At 39.6% G+C, this 22,402-nt stretch overlaps 1 protein-coding gene across 2 annotated transcripts in view; it reads right to left on the reverse strand.

Moving 5' to 3' along the window:
• Positions 1-4,321: 4,321 nt before the first annotated feature.
• nmd3 (NMD3 ribosome export adaptor) overlaps positions 4,322-22,402 on the reverse strand; it is a 69,877-nt gene continuing 51,796 nt past the window's right edge. For both annotated transcript variants that reach the window (XM_061973248.2, XM_061973247.2), the window contains exons 12-16: positions 16,777-16,889; positions 16,626-16,698; positions 13,427-13,533; positions 13,233-13,303; positions 4,322-4,577 (exon numbers count right to left, since the gene is read on the reverse strand). In XM_061973248.2, coding sequence (XP_061829232.1) covers positions 4,444-4,577; positions 13,233-13,303; positions 13,427-13,533; positions 16,626-16,698; positions 16,777-16,889 — 498 coding nt within the window. In that variant the 3' untranslated portion in view covers positions 4,322-4,443. The remainder of the gene's footprint in view (positions 4,578-13,232; positions 13,304-13,426; positions 13,534-16,625; positions 16,699-16,776; positions 16,890-22,402) is intronic.

Here is a 22,402-nt window from a genome sequence, read left to right on the forward strand (position 1 = left end):
GTATGTTATGTTGCAGCTATTTCAAATAGTTTTGTCAATTTGTTGTGGCCTGAAATAAATTGGCCCTTTGAAACATATCTTTGTCTTTGTGTGTTGTATGTAGAGCACATTGCTTTCTGAGTTCAGTGATGCAAATGCATGTCAAGTTGATCAACAGATTGTATTATTCTCCAGTGCAATAACAGTACTGACTTGAAGGCTAAAAGGGCATTAATGGGAGCCTTAAAAAAAAAGGACAAAAAAATAAGTAACTAAATAGTTACTTTTCACAGTAACGCATTACTTTTTGGTGTAAGTAACTGAGTTAGTAACTGAGTTACTTTTGAAATAAAGTAACTAGTAACTGTAACTAGTTACTGGTTTTCAGTAACTAACCCAACACTGGTGGTCGGTAGTAGTGGCTTTCAGTAGGCCTTTAGGGAGGGCTATGCAAAACAAAGTTAAAACTGAACTGGCTGCAAAGTAAACAAAAACAGAATGCTGGACGACAGCAAAGACTTACAGCGTGTGGAGCAGATGGCGTCCACAAAGTACATCCGTACATGCCATGACAACACCAAAATAGGAGCGCAAGACAAGAACTAAAACACTACACACAGGAAAACAGCAAAAAACGGCGTGATGTGACAGTAGACCTACTTTGAGACAAGAGCTATAGTGATGCATGCTTGGTTATTGTTTGATTTCATATCCAACAATTGCGAGAACGACTTTTTACTATCAATATCGGCTGCTGAGTTTCATTTTTAAATGTTTTCTGCTGGTGATGTGCCTCGGGATTTTTTTCAATGAAAAAAATGTGCCTTTGCTCAGAAAAGGTTGAACAACACCGATATAGGATCTGTAATATTAACACCTGCAACATAGACAAGTCACAATTTTTGACTTAGTAAATACTAGTGATGTGCGATACCACTGATTTTTGACTTAGTAAATACTAGTGATGCGCGATACCACTGATTTGTGACTAAGTTAATACTAGTGATGTGCGATACCACTGATTTTTGACTTAGTAAATACTAGTGATGTGTGATACCACTGATTTTTGACTTAGTAAATACTAGTGATGTGCGATACCACTGATTTGTGACTAAGTTAATACTAGTGATGTGCGATACCACTGATTTTTGACTTAGTAAATACTAGTGATGCGCGATACCACTGATTTGTGACTAAGTTAATACTAGTGATGTGCGATACCACTGATTTTTGACTTAGTAAATACTAGTGATGTGTGATACCACTGATTTTTGACTTAGTAAATACTAGTGATGCGCGATACCACTGATTTGTGACTAAGTTAATACTAGTGATGTGTGATACCACTGATTTTTGACTTAGTAAATACTGGTGATGTGCGATACCACTTATTTTTGACTTAGTAAATACTAGTGATGTGCGATACCACTGATTTTTGACTTAGTAAATACTAGTGATGTGCGATACCACTGATTTTTGACTTAGTTTAAATGTGCTCTATAAATAAAGTTGATTTGATTTGATTTGATAGTAAATACTGGTGATGTGCGATACCACTGATTTTGGACTTAGTAAATACTGGTGATGTGCGATACCACTGATTTTTGACTTAGTAAATACTGGTGATGTGCGATACCACTGATTTTTGACTTAGTAAATACTGGTGATGTGCGATACCACTGATTTTTGACTTAGTAAATACTAGTGATGTGCGATACCACCGATTTTTGACTTAGTAAATACTAGTGATGTGCGATACCACTGATTTTTGACTTAGTAAATACTAGTGATGTGCGATACCACTGATTTTTGACTTAGTAAATACTAGTTTTGTGCGATACCACTGATTTTTGACTTAGTAAATACTGGCGATTTGCGATACCACTAATTTGTGACTTAGTAAATACTAGTGATGTGCGATACCACTGATTTTTGACTTAGTAAATACTAGTTTTGTGCGATACCACTGATTTTTGACTTAGTAAATACTGGCGATTTGCGATACCACTGATTTTTGACTTAGTAAATACTAGTGATGTGCGATACCACTGATTTTTTACTTAATAAATACTAGTGATGTGCAATACCACTGATTTTTGACTTAGTAAATACTGGTGATGTGCGATACCACTGATTTTTGACTTAGTAAATACTAGTGATGTGCGATACCACTGATTTTTGACTTAGTAAATACTGGTGATGTGCGATACCACTGATTTTTGACTTAGTAAATACTAGTGATGTGCGATACCACAGATTTTTGACTTAGTAAATACTGGTGATGTGCGATACCACTGATTTTTGACTTAATAAATACTGGTGATGTGCGATACCACTGATTTTTGACTTAGTAAATACTGGTGATGTGCGATACCACAGATTTTTGACTTAGTAAATACTGGTGATTTGCGATACCACTAATTTTTGACTTAGTAAATACTAGTGATGTGCGATACCACTGATTTTTGACTTAGTAAATACTAGTGATGTGCGATACTACTGATTTTTGACTTAGTAAATACTGGTGATTTGCGATACCACTAATTTTTGACTTAGTAAATACTAGTGAAGTGCGATACCACTGATTTTCTTTAAATATTAACACCTGCAACATAGACAAGTCACAATTTTTGACTTAGTAAATACTGGTGATGTGCGATACCACTGATTTTTGACTTAGTAAATAATAGTGATGTGCGATACCACTGATTTTTGACTTAGTAAATACTGGTGATTTGCGATACCACTGATTTTTGACTTAGTAAATACTAGTGATGTGCGATACCACTGATTTTCTTTAAATATTAACACCTGCAACATAGACAAGTCACAATTTTTGACTTAGTAAATACTAGTGATGTGCGATACCACTGATTTTTGACTTAGTAAATACTGGTGATGTGCGATACCACTGATTTTTGACTTAGTAAATACTAGTTTTGTGCGATACCACTGATTTTTGACTTAGTAAATACTAGTGATGTGCGATACCACCGATTTTTGACTTAGTAAATACTAGTGATGTGCGATACCACTGATTTTTGACTTAGTAAATACTAGTGATGTGCGATACCACTGATTTTTGACTTAGTAAATACTGGTGATGTGCGATACCACTGATTTTTGACTTAGTAAATACTGGTGATGTGCGATACCACAGATTTTTGACTTAGTAAATACTGGTGATGTGCGATACCACAGATTTTTTGACTTAGTAAATACTGGTGATGTGCGATACCACTGATTTTTGACTTACCGTAGTAAATACTAGTGATGTGCAATACCACTGATTTTTGACTTAGTAAATACTAGTGATATGCGATACCACAGATTTTTGACTTAGTAAATACTAGTGATGTGCGATACCACTGATTTTCTTTAAATATTAACACCTGCAACATAGACAAGTCACAATTTTTGACTTAGTAAATACTAGTGATGTGCGATACCACTGAATTTTGACTTAATGAATAATAATGATGTGCGATACCACTGATTTTTGACTTAGTAAATACTAGTGATGTGCGATACCACTGATTTTTGACTTAGTAAATACTAGTGATGTGCGATACCACTGATTTTCTTTAAATATTGACACCTGCAACATAGACAAGTCACAATTTTTGACTTAGTAAATACTAGTGATGTGCGATACCACTGATTTTTGACTTAGTAAATACTGGTGATGTGCGATACCACTGATTTTTGACTTAGTAAATACTAGTTTTGTGCGATACCACTGATTTTTGACTTAGTAAATACTAGTGATGTGCGATACCACCGATTTTTGACTTAGTAAATACTAGCGATTTGCAATACCACTAATTTTTGACTTAGTAAATACTAGTGATGTGCGATACCACTGATTTTTGACTTAATGAATACTAATGATGTGCGATACCACTGATTTTTGACTTAGTAAATACTAGTGATGTGCGATACCACTGATTTTTGACTTAGTAAATACTGGTGATGTGCGATACCACTGATTTTTGACTTAGTAAATACTGGTGATGTGCGATACCACTGATTTCCTTTAAATATTAACACCTGCAACATAGACAAGTCACAATTACATGTAATATCAACACCTGCAATAATGATTATATAATTGCATATTGAAACATGTCCTATTAAAAGCACCTTTGACTCACCTTTCTAAACAAATGCAGCACCCATAAAGCACACCTTCAAGTTTATTTGCATGCCATCCATCTTCTAAGCCGGGGGTGTCCAAAATCTATGCAGGTTGAAGTTGGTGTGGCTTGCCTTTGAAAAGTGCAGCTGAAACGCCCTCTGCTGGAAGCTTCAATCTAAACAATGAATCCCAAGGTAGTGTACATATGGTGAAGTATGTATTTTAATGTGATGTTAGGGATCAGTTGTTTCAAATCATACATTACGAAACATGATATACGAGAAAGTTGAGGATAAAACTTAATGTGCAGAGTTTCTCCGTGAAGGCTACTCGGTCATCATGCCGGCCCCCTCGCCTCCTGTGGCATCGGAGAGGCTGAGCTCCTCCAGCATGTCCATCAAGGAGATCCGTGGTGCGCCGTCGTCTTCGGTGTCACTCTCCACTGGGATCTTTGAGGCATCTGAAATGATAAAACATATACCTTCAGTGGCCATTTTAGAGGGAAGCTAAAAGGAAAGTAGGGCCCTTCATCCAATTATAAGTATTTTAATGCTAATTTAATGATTGTATTCAAACAAGCACTGGACATACATGCCTCTAGTTGGATAATTATGAGAACAAGGGAAAGATATGTTCGACCAAAAAAATATTTTTACAGGGCTGGGGCCCGTTGTTGGGCCGCCAAAAAATATATTTTTCCAGCAGTGGTCCGTACTCAGTTGCAATACAGTATTCCACCACTTGTGGCAGTAATGACAATCTCAAACAAAAGAAGTCTGGAGCTTAAGTCATAGAGAAGTCTTTTAAGTGCAAAAATGATGACTAAAATGGTGAAGCTGTATTTATTTGCACTTAAACTTCATTGACCGTTTTTTAAGAAACATTTATTATTATTATTAATTTGTTAGCATTTATTTACCGTATTTTCCGCACAAAACCACAAATTTACTCAAAAGCTGACAGTGCGGCTTATAACCCGGTGCGCTTTATATATGGATTAATATTAAGATTCATTTTCATAAAGTTTCGGTCTCGCAACTACGGTAAACAGCCGCCATCTTTTTTCCCCGTAGAAGAGGAAGTGCTTCTTCTTCTACGCAAGCAACCGCCAAGGTAAGCACCCGCCCCCATAGAAGAGGAAGCGCTTCTTCTTCTACTGTAAGCAACCACCCGCCCCCGTAGAAGAAGAAGAAGCGCGCGGATATTACGTTTCATTTCCTTTGTGTGTTTACATCTGTAAAGACCACAAAATGGCTCCTACTAAGCGACAGGTTTCCGGTTCATGAAAAGACGCAATCTCTCCATCCGCACACGGACTACTATTTCACAGCAACTGCCTAAAGACTTTCAAGAAAAGCTGGCTACTTTCCGTGCATATTGTAAAAACAAGATAGCTGAAAAAAAGATCCGGCCAGAGAACATTATCAACATGGACGAGGTTCCACTGACTTTTGATATTCCTGTGAACCGCACTGTGGATACAACGGGAGCACGTACGGTGAATATTCGCACCACAGGGAATGAGAAGTCATCCTTCACTGTGGTTCTAGCTTGCCATGCTAATGGCCAGAAACTTCCACCCATGGTGATATTCAAAAGGAAGACCTTGCCAAAAGAGACCTTTCCAGCCGGCGTCGTCATAAAAGCTAACTCGAAGGGATGGATGGATGAAGAAAAGATGAGCGAGTGGTTAAGGTAAGTTTAAGTTTACGCGAAGAGGCCGGGTGGCTTTTTTCACGCAGCTCCGTCCATGTTGATATACGACTCCATGCGCGCCCACATCACGCTGGTTTTAATATATTATTAAAGTTTGACTGACCTATCTGACTGTTTTTTTGACATTCCTTTAGCGCAGTTAGATGCGGCTTATAACACGGGGCGGCTTATAGGTGGACAAAGTTTTGAAATATGCCGTTCATTGAAGGCGCGGCTTATAACCCAGGGCGGCTTATGGTGCGGAAAATACGGTATTTTAGCACTGCGTAATTGTATTATAAATAATTTGTCATCGTTTTTTGAGTCTTTTTTTTTTTGCAGTCAATTTGATTAGTATTTGTGGAGGGGGCGTGGCCTGTGGGCCTGCAGCGAGGCGGGGTGTGCCAGGACCGGCCTCGAAGTCAGCGACAGGTGCGCAGATGGTCCACCTGGGCCTTGTTATCTAATCACCTGTCGCTCTGTTAAAGCAGCAAACCGGGAGGAGAGACGTTGTTGGAGCCACTGGAGGGGTTTGTGGTTCGAGCAGAGACTCAATGAGCGCCCCAGGAGGTAGTACCGGAGGGTCCCGATCTCTGACCGGGAGGCGAGGTACTAGTGATGGGTTGATGAGGCGTCATGAAGCGTTTCGACACATTGCAAAACTGTATTGATACTGTGTCGATACTGTGTCACTAAATACTGACATCTGCTGGACATTAAAAATCCCTACAGGCAACCTATGGACCGACTCAACTGACACTGATTTGATGCCCTAGTACAGGGGTCACCAACCTTTTTGAAACCAAAAACTACTTCTTGGGTACTGATTAATGCGAAGGGCTACCAGTTTGATACACACTTAAATAAATAAATATATTGTCATTCGTAAGTTACACGTAAGTGTGATTTAAACAAGAATAGCTAAATAAATAAATTTATATATATAAAAAAATGGGTATTTCTGTCTGTCATTCCGTCGTACATTTTTTTTTTCCTTTTACGGAAGGTTTTTTGTAGAGAATAAATGATGAAAAAAACACTTAATTGAACGGTTTAAAAGAGGAGAAAACACGAAAAAAATTTAAAGAAAATTTTGAAACATAGTTTATCTTCAATTTCGACTCTTTAAAATTCAAAATTCAACCGACAAAAAGAAGAGAAAAACTAGCTAATTTGAATCTTTTTGAAAAAATTAAAAAAAGAATTTATGGGACATCATTAGTAATTTTTCCTGATTAAGATACATTTTAGAATTTTGATGACATGTTTTTAAATGTGTTAAAATCCAATCTGCACTTTGTTAGAATATTTAACAAATTGGACCAAGCTATATTTCTAACAAAGACAAATCAGTATTTCTTCTAGATTTTCCAGAACAAACATTTTAAAAGAAATTCAAAATACTTTGAAATAAGATTTAAATTTGATTCTACAGATTTTCTAGATTTGCCAGAATAATTTTTTTGAATTTTAATCATAGTAAGTTTGAAGAAATATTTCACAAATATTCTTCATCGAAAAAACAGAAGCTCAAATATTTATTATTCTTTACAATAAAAAAAAAAAAAAAATGTACTTGAACATTGATTTAAATTGTCAGGAAAGAAGAGGAAGAAATTTAAAAGGTAAAAAGGTATATTTGTTTAAAAATCCTAAAATCATTTTTAAGGTTGTATTTTTTCTCTAAAATTGTATTTCTAAAAGTAATAAGAAGCAAAGTAAAAAATATATGAATTTATTTAAACAAGTGAAGACCCATCCATCCATCCATTTTCTACCGCTTATTCCAAGTGAAGACCAAGTCTTTAAAATATTTTCTTGGATTTTCAAATTCTATTTGAGTTTTGTCTCTTTTAGAATTAAAAATGTCGAGCAAAGCGAGACCAGCTTGCTAGTAAATAAATACAATTTAAAAAATAGAGGCAGCTCACTGGTAAGTGCTGCTATTTGAGCTATTTTTAGAACAGGCCAGCGGGCGACTGATCTGGTCCTTACGGGCTACCTGGTGACCGCGGGCACCGCGTTGGTGACCCCTGCCCTAGTATATACAATAATATAAACCAAGTCATTGTATTTCATTTAGGATTATTTCATATCTTCATTTAAATAAAAATATATTTTTATCTTTTTTAGATACAGTCAATAAATAATGTGAACATGTATTATAACATGGAAATCTAAGAGAACGTGTTGTGGATGATTGTGGACTGGGAATTTTTTTAATTTAATTTTTTTTACACATTTTTATTAAAAACAAAAAAAAAAAAGTTTTTCCGACGTATTCCATTTTAGACGATTTCTCTTCTTAGTTATTATTTCTCCGGCTGTAGAAAAGACCCGCTCACAGGGCACAGAGGAGGCGTCAGTGCGACACAGTTGGCGTATCGGTCACGTGACCAAAACAGCTCATGATCGGTCACGTGACTTTCTAAAAGCGGTACGCGCACCGACACAGGGTTTTGCTCTATGAGCTCGACGCATCGGTGTTGCCGGACCCATCACTACTGCTTATACAGAGCGACAGGTGATTAGAAAACAAGGCCCAGATGGGTCATCTACGCACCTGTCGCTGACTTCGAGGCCGGTCCTGGCACACCCCGCCTCGCTGCAGGCCCGCAGGCCACACCCCCCTCCACAGTATTTTTTTGTAATCAGCCTGACCCAGGCCTCGATAATATTCTTTGTGATTAGCACGTTTTTATATTATTTGACAAGGTTCTACACTGTAAGTAGGTTAGATAATTACTATTGAATAGGATTCAATTCAAGGGTAAGATTACTAATTGAATGGTAATATTTAAATGGGCCCCAGGCAGTTCTGTAGTGAAAACGTTTGACTCAACTGCATACACTTGTTTGAGAAAAAAGTCACTATTGCAAAACGAAACAAATATAATGCAACAAAAAACTATTGATTTTAAAATGTAAACAAGACTAAAATAACTGACATACATCCATCCATCCATCCATCTTCTTCCGCTTATCCGAGGTCGGGTCGCGGGGGCAGCAGCTTAAGCAGGGAAGCCCAGACTTCCCTCTCCCCAGCCACTTCGTGCAGTTCCTCCCGGGGGATCCCGAGGCGTTCCCAGGCCAGCCGGGAGACAAAGTCTTCCCAACGTGTCCTGGGTCTTCCCCGTGGCCTCCTACCGGTCGGACGTGCCCGAAACACCTCCCGAGGGAGGTGTTCGGGTGGCATCCTGACCAGATGCCCGAACCACCTCATCTGGCTCCTCTCGATGTGGAGGAGCAGCGGCTTTACTTTGAGCTCCCCCCGGATGACAGAGCTTCTCACCCTATCTCTAAGGGAGAGCCCCGCCACCCGGCGGAGGAAACTCATTTCGGCCGCTTGTACCCGTGATCTTGTCCTTTCGGTCATGACCCAAAGCTCATGACCATAGGTGAGGATGGGAACGTAGATCGACCAGTAAATCGAGAGCTTTGCCTTCCGGCTCAGCTCCTTCTTCACCACAACGGATCGATACAGCGTCCGCATTACTGAATACGCCGCACCGATCCGCCTGTCGATCTCACGATCCACTCTTCCCTCACTCGTGAACAAGACTCCGAGGTACTTGAACTCCTCCACTTGGGGCAAGATCTCCTCCCCAACCCGGAGATGGCACTCCACCCTTTTCCGGGCGAGAACCATGGACTCAGATTTGGAGGTGCTGATTCCCATCCCAGTCGCTTCACACACGGCTGCGAACCGATCCAGTGAGAGCTGAAGATCTTGGCCAGATGAAGCCATCAGGACCACATCATCTGCAAAAAGCAGAGACCTAATCCTGCAGCCACCAAACCAGATCCCCTCAACGCCTTGACTGCACCTAGAAATTCTGTCCATAAAGGTTATGAACAGAATCGGTGACAAAGGGCAGCCCTGCGGCTCTTTGATCACTCTGATGCGGCTCAGCAGCTTACTTGCCGACCCCCCCGATTTTCCCGGGAGACTTCCGGATTCCAGTGCCTCTTACAGAAAACTCTCGGGATTAATATTCTCCGATTTTCACCCTTACAATAATAATAAAGGCGTACCATGATGGTACAGCATTTAGCACCCTCTACAATCTGTATTAACAGCGTGCCAGCTCAGCCTCTTGATATATGCATCTTCTGCTTGCATACGCAAGTGACAGCAAGGCATACTTGGTCAACAGCCACACAGGTTACACTGACGGTGACCATATAAAACAACTTTAACACTCGTACTAATAATGCACCACGCTTTGAACCAAAACCAAACAAGAATGACAAACACATTTCGAGAGAACATCTGCACCTTAACACAACATAAACACAACAGCATAAATACCCAGAATCCCATGCAGCCCTGACTCTTCCGGGCTACATTATACACCCCTGCTAACACCAAACCCCGCCCCCACCCCAACCCTGCTCCCTCCCACATCAACCCCCCCCCCCTTCTGTGCGTCCATTGAGGTGGGCGGGGTTTGGTAGCTGGGGTGTATAATGTATCCCGGAAGAGTTAGGGCTGCATGGGATTCTGGGTATTTGTCCTGTTGTGTTTATGTTGTGTTACGTTGCAGATGTTCTCCCGAAATGTGTTTGTCATTCTTGTTTAGTGTGGGTTCACAGTGTGGCGCATTATTAGTAAGAGTGTTAAAGTTTTTTTTTTTTTTATACCGACACTGTCAGTGTAACCTGTGTGGTTGTTGACCAAGTATGCCTTGCTGTCACCTACGTGAGTAAGCGGAAGCCCCATACAACATGTGGTTGATTAGGCACGCTGGTTGTAGTGGGCGCTAAATGCTGTACCATCACGGCACGCATGACGCTGACAAGCGCTATTCATTCAAAACCCACGTGCCGCACCAGCTTAAAGATTCCATATAAAGGTGTGGGCAGGGTGTCTGAGACCCCTGGATTATACATAGCACAAAGCAAAAAAAAGATTTTATATACAGTGTTATTTCATTTAAAATTTCAAAAATTTTTGCGGCTCCCATTGTTTTCTATAATTTGTGAAACTGGTCAAAATGGCTCTTTGACTGGTAAAGGTTGCCGACCCCTGCCCTAGCTCATAACATCACATCTTTCCCCCTATAAAGAAATAATGTTAACTCAATAAAGTGTATTTCTTTTTTTTAGCTTTAACTTTTCATTTTTTAGCATTGTAACCCCATTTGCAAACAACTTTTCTCTTCATAGAATTTTCTTTCAATAAAGAAATAAAGTGCAAAAATGTCAAAGCATCATAACAAACAGTTATGTCAAATAGCAGCAGAAGTGCACTTTTTGGAGAGCTGTATTATTTTCAGTTTTGTGCCCAAGGGACTGATTTTATTTAACACTATAGTATTATTTATACACCTATAGTGATCACAGAGACAGGTTGTTTTTGTGTTACTGTATATCAGGGGTGCTCACACTTTTTCTGCAGGCGAGCTACTTTTCAATTGATCAAGTCGTGGGGATCTACCTCATTCATATATATAATGTATATTTACTTATTTATGAAATATATGTTTTTGTTAACAAGTTAAAGGTGTTTAATGATAATACAAGCATGTTTAACACATATAGTTAATATTGTTAATAAATTAAAGGTGCTTAATGATAATGCAATCATGTTTAACACATAGTTAATATTGTTAATAAATTAAAGGTGTTTAATGATAATACAAGAATGTTTAATACATATAGTTAATATTGTTAATAAATTAAAGGTGTTTAATGATAATACAAGTATGTTTAACACATATAGTTAATATTGTTAATAAATTAAAGGTGTTTAATGATAATACAAGTATGTTTAATACATATAGTTAATATTGTTAACAAGTTAAAGGTGTTTAAAGATAATGCAAGCATCTTTAATACATATAGTTAATATTGTTAACAAGTTAAAGGTGTTTAATGATAATACAAGCATGTTTAATACATATAGTTAATATTATTAATTAATTAAAGGTGTTTAAAGATAATACAAGCATGTTTAACACATATAGTTAATATTGTTAACAAGTTAAAGGTGTTTAAAGATAATGCAAGCATGTTTAACACATATAGTTAATATTGTTAACAAGTTAAGGTGTTTAAAGATAATACAAGCATGTTTAACACATATAGATTCCTTTCTTTCATGAAGACAAGAATATAAGTTGGTGTATTACCTGATTCTGATGACTTGCAGTGATTGGAATCAGACAGTGGTGCTAAAAACGTCCGCATTTTCGAATGGAGGAGAAAAAAGTCCTCCTTTCTGTCCAATACCACATGAAAGTGGTTGGTTTTTGGCATCTTATTTGTCCAGCTTCCGTACTCCTTTGTATACACTTTACAAGAAATACATTGTCGGCAAACTCCGTAGCTTGCTAGCTTGTGCACGCCAGCTTTCTGAGACTCTTATTTTGTTAGCGCAGGCAGGATGAAGCAGAGCTTTTATCGTGCAACTGTGCAGTCGGTCTTTGGAGTTTTGACGACAGGTACGGCGCCAGAGTCTGTTGAAATAAAGTGTTTCTCGCCTTCCAGTCGGTAATTTTAATGAGCTGGCAGCAGCCAGCGTCATCTCAGAAGACCCTCGGGTGCCGTGAATGTCAATCAAGTGACGAAAGTGACGTCATAGTGAAGATTTATGATCGCTCATTTTTAGGACTATTTTTTTAATGCCTTGCTGGTGATCGACTGACACACCCTCCGAGATCGACCGGTAGCTCGCGATCGACGTAATGAGCACCCCTACTGTATATATTTGTTTTTCTGAAACATCCCACTTAATATACTTTGGGTAACAACAGTCATTATTTATTTATTTTATTTTATTATTTTAGGGGGGTAACAGTCAATATTTATTTATTTATTAGATTTTATTTCTTATATAATAAAAGTGAGCTTTTGTTAAACCAAATATTGTGTTTTTTTCCTTATACAACAACCTATCTGGACTCGATAAGAGAATCGATAAGGAATCGGTTCGATAAGAGGAATCGATAATAGGCTCGAACTCGATAATTTCTTTTCAAACATCATCCCTAGGTGGGACAGAATCGTTATGTATATATCATATACTTTACATATATTATGTAAATATTACATATGCTATATTTTTATATTGCTAGTCTATTTTATACATGCATTGTCTTTTCCATCCTTTGTAACTGAGCTACTGTGTGCAACAATTTCCCTTGTGGATCAATAAAGTTTGTCTCAGTCTAATGTGTGCTGTGCTGATATTACTCAGCACAGCACCCACAAAGATCAAAACTGCTAAACGCCCGCGTTTTGGTCTTTATGTGTGGGGTTTATAACGGATAAAACATCTCTAAGGATTTAGACAATCTTTATGTGTGGAGTGGGGGTTATATTCTTAGATATTTACACCAATGTGACACGGTTTCCATTGGTAGCTTAAGTTGACACAATGTATATGAGACAATGTTAGTCATGTTCAGTTGCTCACCTCTGTAGATGTTAACATTCTTTCGCAGAGCCTCATCTTCCTCCAGGTCTTCCAGGAAGTCCTGGTATTGTCTGAGAACAAAAACAGGGTTAACACAAAGCTACTCCATCAAATCGCCATTGTAATAGCAATAGTGAAATCAAAACCAGATTTAGATTTTTTTTTTGTAGCTTCACAGTGAATGACTGCGATACCTCTCGTCATCTGTGTCCAGGCTCTCTCGGTCTCTTGCCATCTCCAGCAGTTTCCAGTTCCTGCGCCTTGCTCTACGGCTGCGGTCGTAGCTCTTCTTGATTAGCACCTTAGGGAAAACATTTCCTTCTGATTAGTTCAACTGCGCCACAGTTTGCTAGAATAGTTTACTTATGTGGGAGACGGGGCACATGTTGTGGCTGGCCACTAGGTGATAGTATTAAAGGGGAACATTATCACCAGACCTATGTAAGCGTCAATATACAGGTAAAAGCCAGTAAATTAGAATATTTTGAAAAACTTGATTTATTTCAGTAATTGCATTCAAAAGGTGTAACTTATACATAATATTTATTCATTGCACACAGACTGATGCATTCAAATGTTTATTTCATTTAATTTTGATGATTTGAAGTGGCAACAAATGAAAATCCAAAATTCCGTGTGTCACAAAATTAGAATATTACTTAAGGCTAATACAAAAAAGGGATTTTTAGAAATGTTGGCCAACTGAAAAGTATGAAAATGAAAAATATGAGCATGTACAATACTCAATACTTGGTTGGAGCTCCTTTTGCCTCAATTACTGCGTTAATGCGGCGTGGCATGGAGTCGATGAGTTTCTGGCACTGCTCAGGTGTTATGAGAGCCCAGGTTGCTCTGATAGTGGCCTTCAACTCTTCTGCGTTTTTGGGTCTGGCATTCTGCATCTTCCTTTTCACAATACCCCACAGATTTTCTATGGGGCTAAGGTCAGGGGAGTTGGCGGGCCAATTTAGAACAGAAATACCATGGTCCGTAAACCAGGCACGGGTGGATTTTGCGCTGTGTGCAGGCGCCAAGTCCTGTTGGAACTTGAAATCTCCATCTCCATAGAGCAGGTCAGCAGCAGGAAGCATGAAGTGCTCTAAAACTTGCTGGTAGACGGCTGCGTTGACCCTGGATCTCAGGAAACAGAGTGGACCGACACCAGCAGATGACATGGCACCCCAAACCATCACCCGAACCATGCAAATTTTGCATTTCCTTTGGAAATCGAGGTCCCAGAGTCTGGAGGAAGACAGGAGAGGCACAGGATCCACGTTGCCTGAAGTCTAGTGTAAAGTTTCCACCATCAGTGATGGTTCGGGGTGCCATGTCATCTGCTGGTGTCGGTCCACTCTGTTTCCTGAGATCCAGGGTCAACGCAGCCGTCTACCAGCAAGTTTTAGAGCACTTCATGCTTCCTGCTGCTGACCTGCTCTATGGAGATGGAGATTTCAAGTTCCAACAGGACTTGGCGCCTGCACACAGCGCAAAATCTACCCGTGCCTGGTTTACGGACCATGGTATTTCTGTTCTAAATTGGCCCGCCAACTCCCCTGACCTTAGCCCCATAGAAAATCTGTGGGGTATTGTGAAAAGGAAGATGCAGAATGCCAGACCCAAAAACGCAGAAGAGTTGAAGGCCACTATCAGAGCAACCTGGGCTCTCATAACACCTGAGCAGTGCCAGAAACTCATCGACTCCATGCCACGCCGCATTAACGCAGTAATTGAGGCAAAAGGAGCTCCAACCAAGTATTGAGTATTGTACATGCTCATATTTTTCATTTTCATACTTTTCAGTTGGCCAACATTTCTAAAAATCCCTTTTTTGTATTAGCCTTAAGTAATATTCTAATTTTGTGACACACGGAATTTTGGATTTTCATTGGTTGCCACTTCAAATCATCAAAATTAAATGAAATAAACATTTGAATGCATCAGTCTGTGTGCAATGAATAAATATAATGTACAAGTTACACCTTTTGAATGCAATTACTGAAATAAATCAAGTTTTTCAAAATATTCTAATTTACTGGCTTTTACCTGTATACCTTGATGTTGCAGAAAAAAGACCATATTTTTTTTTAACCGATTTCCGAACTCTAAATGGGTGAATTTTGGCGAATTAAACGCCTTTCTATTATTCGCTCTCGGAGCGATGACGTCACAACGTGATGTCACATCGGGAAGCAATCCGCCATTTTCTCAAACACCGAGTCAAATCAGCTCTGTTATTTTCCGTTTTTTTGACTGTTTTCCGTACCTTGGAGACATCATGCCTCGTCGGTGTGTTGTCGGGAGGGTGTAACAACACGAACAGGGACGGATTCAAGTTGCACCGGTGGCCCAAAGATGCCAAAGTGGCAAGAAATTGGACGTTTGTTCCGCACACTTTACCGACGAAAGCTATGCTACGACAGAGATGGCAAGAATGTGTGGTTATCCTGCGACACTCAAAGCAGATGCATTTCCAACCATAAAGTCAAAGAAATCTGCCGCCAGACCCTCATTGAATCTGCCGGAGTGTGTGAGCAATTCAGGGACAAAGGACCCTCGCTAGCACGGCAAGCAATGGCGGCAGTTTGTTCCCGCAGACGAGCGAGCTAAACCCCCTGGATGTCTTGGCTCACACCGTCCCTTATGCCACCGAAGATGATCAAAAGAATATCCACCCTAGCTTCCCTGGCCTGCTGACATCAACTCCAAAACTGGACAGATCAGCTTTCAGGAAAAGATAGCGGATGAGGGTATATCTACAGAATATATTAATTGATGAAAATTGGGCTGTCTGCACTCTCAAAGTGCATGTTGTTGCCAAATGTATTTCATATGCTGTAAACCTAGTTCAGAGTTGTTAGTTTCCTTTAATGCCAAACAAACACATACCAATCGTTGGTTAGAAGGCGATCGTCGAATTCGTCCTCGCTTTCTCCCGTGTCGCTGGCTGTCGTGTCGTTTTCGTCGGTTTCGCTTGCATACGGTTCAAACCGATATGGCTCAATAGCTTCAGTTTCTTCTTCAATTTCGTTTTCGCTACCTGCCTCCACACTACAACCATCCGTTTCAATACATGCGTAATCTGTTGAATCGCTTAAGCCGCTGAAATCCGAGTCTGAATCCGAGCTAATGTCGCTATAGCTTGCTGTTCTTTCCGCCATGTTTGTTTGTGTTGGCTTCACTATGTGACGTCACAGGAAAATGGACGGGTGTATATAACGATGGTTAAAATCAGGCACTTTGAAGCTTTTTTTTTTAGGGATATTGCGTGATGGGTAAAATTTTGAAAAAAACTTCGAAAAATATAATAAGCCACTGGGAACTGATTTTTAAGGGTTTTAACAATTCTGAAATTGTGATAATGTTCCCCTTTAAGTCATTGAAGGCAAGTATTACCACATCAGGTACATGATGTGGGTTCATCTTATTCAGGAATTCGTCGTTGACATTGGAGTTGGCAAAGTCGAAGCTGTGAGGAACAAAAGAGCAATTGTAACCAGTCTTTCCGTTCATCCAGCAACACGTGTACTCAAGAGCTGGTCCTTACCCCATCACCAGGTCTCCGATGTTAAGCAGGTGGCCAAGGAATGTGCGGCAGTGGTACTGCTGACTGGTGTCCATCTCAGATGTTTTTTGTACCCACACCTCAGCCAGGGTGTGCTGTGCAACATGGAATAAATACATCAATTGTTGGCAGGGATATAAACGGGCAGCCCACAGGTTATATTAGATTTGTATTGTAAATCATAACATTGGTGTACCAAGTAATAGACAAAACTTTTCGGCTCTGTTTGTGCGTAGGTAACCTTTATTAATGAAACATGTTATTGATGGGTGGGGCAGTTCTGGATATGTACAATTGTATCCATGCAAGACTCTGTCAATGGCTTACTGCAACTCAGGTAACATGGTGTGTTAACAGTGACGAAAGCTAAACAATTAAATCAACACATCAAATAATAGTATATTACTTGGAAAACAATATACCGGTACAGCAATGTTTTTCAACCACTGAGAGATACAGTCTGGTGTGCCGTGGGAGATTATGTAATTTCACCTATTTCGGTTAAAAATATTTTTGCAAACCAATAATTATAGTCTGCAAATTATTTGTTGTTGTTGAGTGTCGGTGCTGTCTAGAGCTCGGCAGAGTAACCGTGTAATACTCTTCCATATCAGTAGGTGGCAGCCGGTAGCTAATTGCTTTGTAGATGTGGGGAAACAGCGGTAGGCAGGGTGCAGGTAAAAAGGTGTCCAAAAGGTGAGTGTCCCTAAGAAAAGGCACTGAAGCTTAGGGAAGGCTATGCAGAATAAAAACTAAAACTGAACTGGCTACAAAGTAAACAAAAACAGAATGCTGGACGACAGCAAAGACTTACTGAGGCGCAAAGATGGCGTCCAAAATGTACATCCGAACATGACATGACAATCAACAATGGGGCGGTATAGCTCGGTTAGTAGAGCGGCCTTGCCAGCAACTTGAGGGTTGCAGGTTCGATCCCCGCTTCCGCCATCCTAGTCACTGCCGTTGTGTCCTTGGGCAAGACACTTTACCCACCTGCTCCCAGTGCCACCCACACTGGTTTAAATGTAACTTAGATATTGGGTTTCACAATGTAAAGCGCTTTGAGTCACTTGAGAAAAAGTGCTATATAAATGTAATTCACTTCACTTCACAATGTCCCCACAAAGACGGATAAAAACAACCGAAATATTCTTGATTGCTAAAACAAAGTAGATGCGGGAAATATCGCTCAAAGGAAGACATGAAACTGCTACAGGAAAATACCCCAAAAAAAGGAGAAAAAGCCACCAAAATAGGAGCGTAAGACAAGAAGTAAAACACTACACACAGGAAAACATCAAAAAACTCCAAATAAGTCAGGGTGTGATGTGACAGGTGGTGACAGTACACCTACTTTGAGACAAGAGCTATATTTATGCATGCTTGGTTATGCTTTAAAGCAGTGGTCCCCAACCACCAGGCCGCGGACCGATTGGTACCGGGCCGCACAAGAAAATAAAAAATAAAATTAAAAAAATAAAATATATATATATTTTTTTTATTAAATCAACATAAAAACACAATATATACACTATATATCAATGTATATCAATACAGTCTGCAGGGATACAGTCCGTAAGCACACATGATTGTATTTCTTTATAAAAAAAAATAAATTAAAATAAATAAATAAATAAATAAACCCCCCCGGTCCGCGGGACAAATTTTCAAGCGTTGACCGGTCCGCAGCTACAAAAAGGTTGGGGACCACTGCTTTAAAGTCATATCCAACGACTTTTAACTGTCAACTGAGTTTCGTTTTTTTAATAATTTCTGTTGGTGGTGTGCCTCTGCATTTTTTCTACGCAAAAAATGTGCCTTGGCTCAAAAAAGGTTGAAAAACACTGATATACAGTACAGGCCAACAGTTTGGACACACCTTCTCATTCAATGAGTTTTCTTTATTTTCATGACTATTTACCTTGTAGATTGTCACTGAAGGCATCAAAACTATGACACTTGTGAAGTGAAAACCATTTCAGGTGACTACCTCTTGAAGCTCATGGAGAGAATGCCAAAAGTGTGCAAAGCAAACAGAGCAAAGGGTGGCTATTTTGAAGAAACTAGAATATAAAACATGTTTTCAGTTATTTCACCTTTTTTTTGTTAAAGGGGAACATTATCACCAGACCTATGTAAGCGTCAATATATACCTTGATGTTGCAGAACAAAGACCATATATTTTTTTAACCGATTTCCGAACTCTAAAAGGGTAAATTTTGGCGAATTAAACGCCTTTCTATTATTCGCTCTCGGAGCGATGACGTCACATCGGGAAGCAATCCGCCATTTTCTCAAACACCGAGTCAAATCAGCTCTGTTATTTTCCGTTTTTTCGACTGTTTTCCGTACCTTGGAGACATCATGCCTCATCGGTGTGTTGTCGGAGGGTGTAACAACACCAACAGGGACGGATTCAAGTTGCACCAGTGGCCCAAAGATGCCAAAGTGGCAAGAAATTGGACGTTTGTTCCGCACACTTTACCGACGAAAGCTATGCTACGACAGACATGGCAAGAATGTGTGGATATCCTGCGACACTCAAAGCAGATGCACTTCCAACGATAAAGTCAAAGAAATCTGCTGCCAGACCCCCATTGAATCTGCCGGAGTGTGTGGGCAATTCAGGGACAAAGGCCCTCGGTAGCACGGCAAGCAATGGCGGCAGTTTGTTCCCGCAGACGAGCGAGCTAAACCCCCTGGATGTCTTGGCTCACACCGTCCCGAAGATGATCCAGAGAAGGATATCGACCCTAGCTTCCCTGGCCTGCTGACATGAGGGTATGTCTACAGAATATATTAATCGATGAAAATTGGGCTGTCTGCACTCTCAAAGTGCATGTTGTTGCCAAATGTATTTCATATGCTGTAAACCTAGTTCATAGTTGTTAGTTTCCTTTAATGCCAAACAAACACATACCAATCGTTGGTTAGAAGGCGATCGCCGAATTCGTCCTCGCTTTCTCCCGTGTCGCTGGCTGTCGTGTCGTTTTCGTCGGTTTCGCTTGCATACGGTTCAAACCGATATTGCTCAATAGCTTCAGTTTCTTCTTCAATTTGGTTTTCGCTACCTGCCTCCACACTACAACCATCCGTTTCAATACATGCGTAATCTGTTGAATCGCTTAAGCCGCTGAAATCCGAGTCTGAATCCGAGCTAATGTCGCTATAGCTTGCTGTTCTTTCCGCCATGTTTGTTTGTGTTGGCATCACTATGTGACGTCACAGGAAAATGGACGGGTGTATATAACGATGGTTAAAATCAGGCACTTTGAAGCTTTTTTTTAGGGATATTGCGTGATGGGTAAAATTTTGAAAAAAACTTCGAAAAATATAATAAGCCACTGGGAACTGATTTTTAATGGTTTTAACAATTCTGAAATTGTGATAATGTTCCCCTTTAAGTACATAACTCCACAAGTGTTCGTTCATAGTTTTGATGTGACTATCTACAATGTAAATAGTCATGAAAATAAAGAAAACGCATTGAATGAGAAGGTGTGTCCAAACTTTTGGCCTCTACTGTACATGCTACTGACAAGAGAGACTCTCTCACACAGTAATATATGCGGTTTACAAGTACACAATCTTCAATTCATATCATCTGCTGTCCGCTCCAAGGTTTCTCATTGTCATCCCATTGGGTTGAATTTTTCTTTGCCCTGATGTGGGATCTGAGCCGATGATGTCGTTGTGGCTTGTGCAGCCCTTTGAGACACTTGTGATTTAGGGCTATATAAGTAAACATTGATTTATTGATGTTTATACTTACATCAGGTAATGTCAAAAGGTCATGAGCAATTCTATAAATGCTATTCCTGTGTCATACATTAAATATTTTATGACGGTTAATATTGTTAAAAATGTATTCAAAACATTGCTTGTACAGTAGGGATGTCCCGATCCAGGTTTTTGCACTTCCGATCCGATACCGATATTGTTTTTGCATTTCCGATCCGATACCGATACTGACCGATACTGGCCTATCCGAGCATGTATTAAAGTTTAAAGTTATTTAGCCTACTTAGTTGTCAGAATCATGTTGAAAAGGGTTTTAGTACTCTTGATAACAACTAGCCAGCTGAATTAGGGGAGTTTGAATAATACACAATGGTTGGTAACAAGAAACTGACCTGTTTATTCAAGGATAAACACAAAATAGACAAAATTATACATGACAAACAGAAATGGCATCATTGAACTAGGGCTGGGCGATATGGCCTTTTTTTAATATTGCGATATTTTAAGGCCATATTGCGATACACGATATATATCTCCATATTTTGCCTTAGCCTTGAATGAACACTTGATGCATATAATCACAGCAGTATGATGATTCTATGTGTTTTGATTGATTGATTGAGACTTTTATTAGTAGGTTGCACAGTGAAGTACATATTCCGTACAATTGACCACTAAATGGTAACACCCCAATAAGTGTTTCAACTTGTTTAAGTCAGGGTCCACTTAAATTGATTCATGATACAGATATATACTATCAGATATATACTATCATCATAATACAGTCATCATACAAGATAATCACATTGAATTATTTACATTATTTATAATCCAGGGTGTGGAGGGGGGCGCCGGATGTAAGTGTCAAAAAGACAGCCAAAAGAGTTTGATATGAGAATAAATCTAAAGTTAAAATATAGGGTAGAAATGCACCCATTTGCAGGAAATGTAGTCTTGATTTTCAAAATTTTCTTTCAAGGCTTGCATGTTACATTAAAACATTCTTCTTCATACTGCATTAATATATGCTATTTTTAAACTTTCATGCAGAGAAGGAAATCACAACTAAAAAAATCACTAATTTTTTCATACGGTGTTGATGTGGAAATTTTTGCCTCGGCATTTTGATGGTGTGGGCGTGTGTTACCGAATGGAGATAAGCGTCTCGACAGACGTCACAATATTTGTACAATGATGACGAAAACTGCTTTCTCTGTCGTGTCCGTGTGTCGAAAATTGTTATGCGCTTATTTTTTTATTCGATTTTGTGCGTGGCTTAGATTTGCTATGCGCAGAGGACGCTTAAACAGTGCGCAATTGCACAGGCGAGCACCTTGGAGGGAGCGTTGCTCGCACGGCTGCGCTAGCATCACAGCTAACGTTAGCCATGCTGCTACCTCTCTGCTCGGGGAGGACGTATACGTATGTGACGTATGACGTGACAGTATGTGACGTGTGTAAGAAGGTGCGCTTGCTGTCTGTGAGAGGGAGACACAGGAAAGAGTGAGAAGAGCCTGTCGTGTAATGCCAGCAGCTAAAAGCAACTGCGTCAGAATTCACAGAAATGTGGATGTGTTGAAGGTGTGCTGGAAAATGCGGAACGGAAATTACGGAGCAGCAGAAAAGTGGAATGTATTATTTAAATCGGTGCGTTGGAAAACACGGACCGGAGTTTTTTTTTTTAAACTGGATCTGGATCGGCATTTTCCCATGCCTTGCCGATACGCAATTTTTGGCAAATATCGGCAGCCGATCCGATCCAAATATCGGATCGGGACATCCCTATTGTATAGCAAAAGGTTTTCTCACGGTCACAGTTTGACTTTGGAACAAATTCATTCAATTTTCTTTATTTTGTATGGAAGAG

This window comes from Nerophis lumbriciformis, linkage group LG17, assembly GCF_033978685.3.
Source record: "Nerophis lumbriciformis linkage group LG17, RoL_Nlum_v2.1, whole genome shotgun sequence".
Classification (NCBI taxonomy): domain Eukaryota; kingdom Metazoa; phylum Chordata; class Actinopteri; order Syngnathiformes; family Syngnathidae; genus Nerophis; species Nerophis lumbriciformis.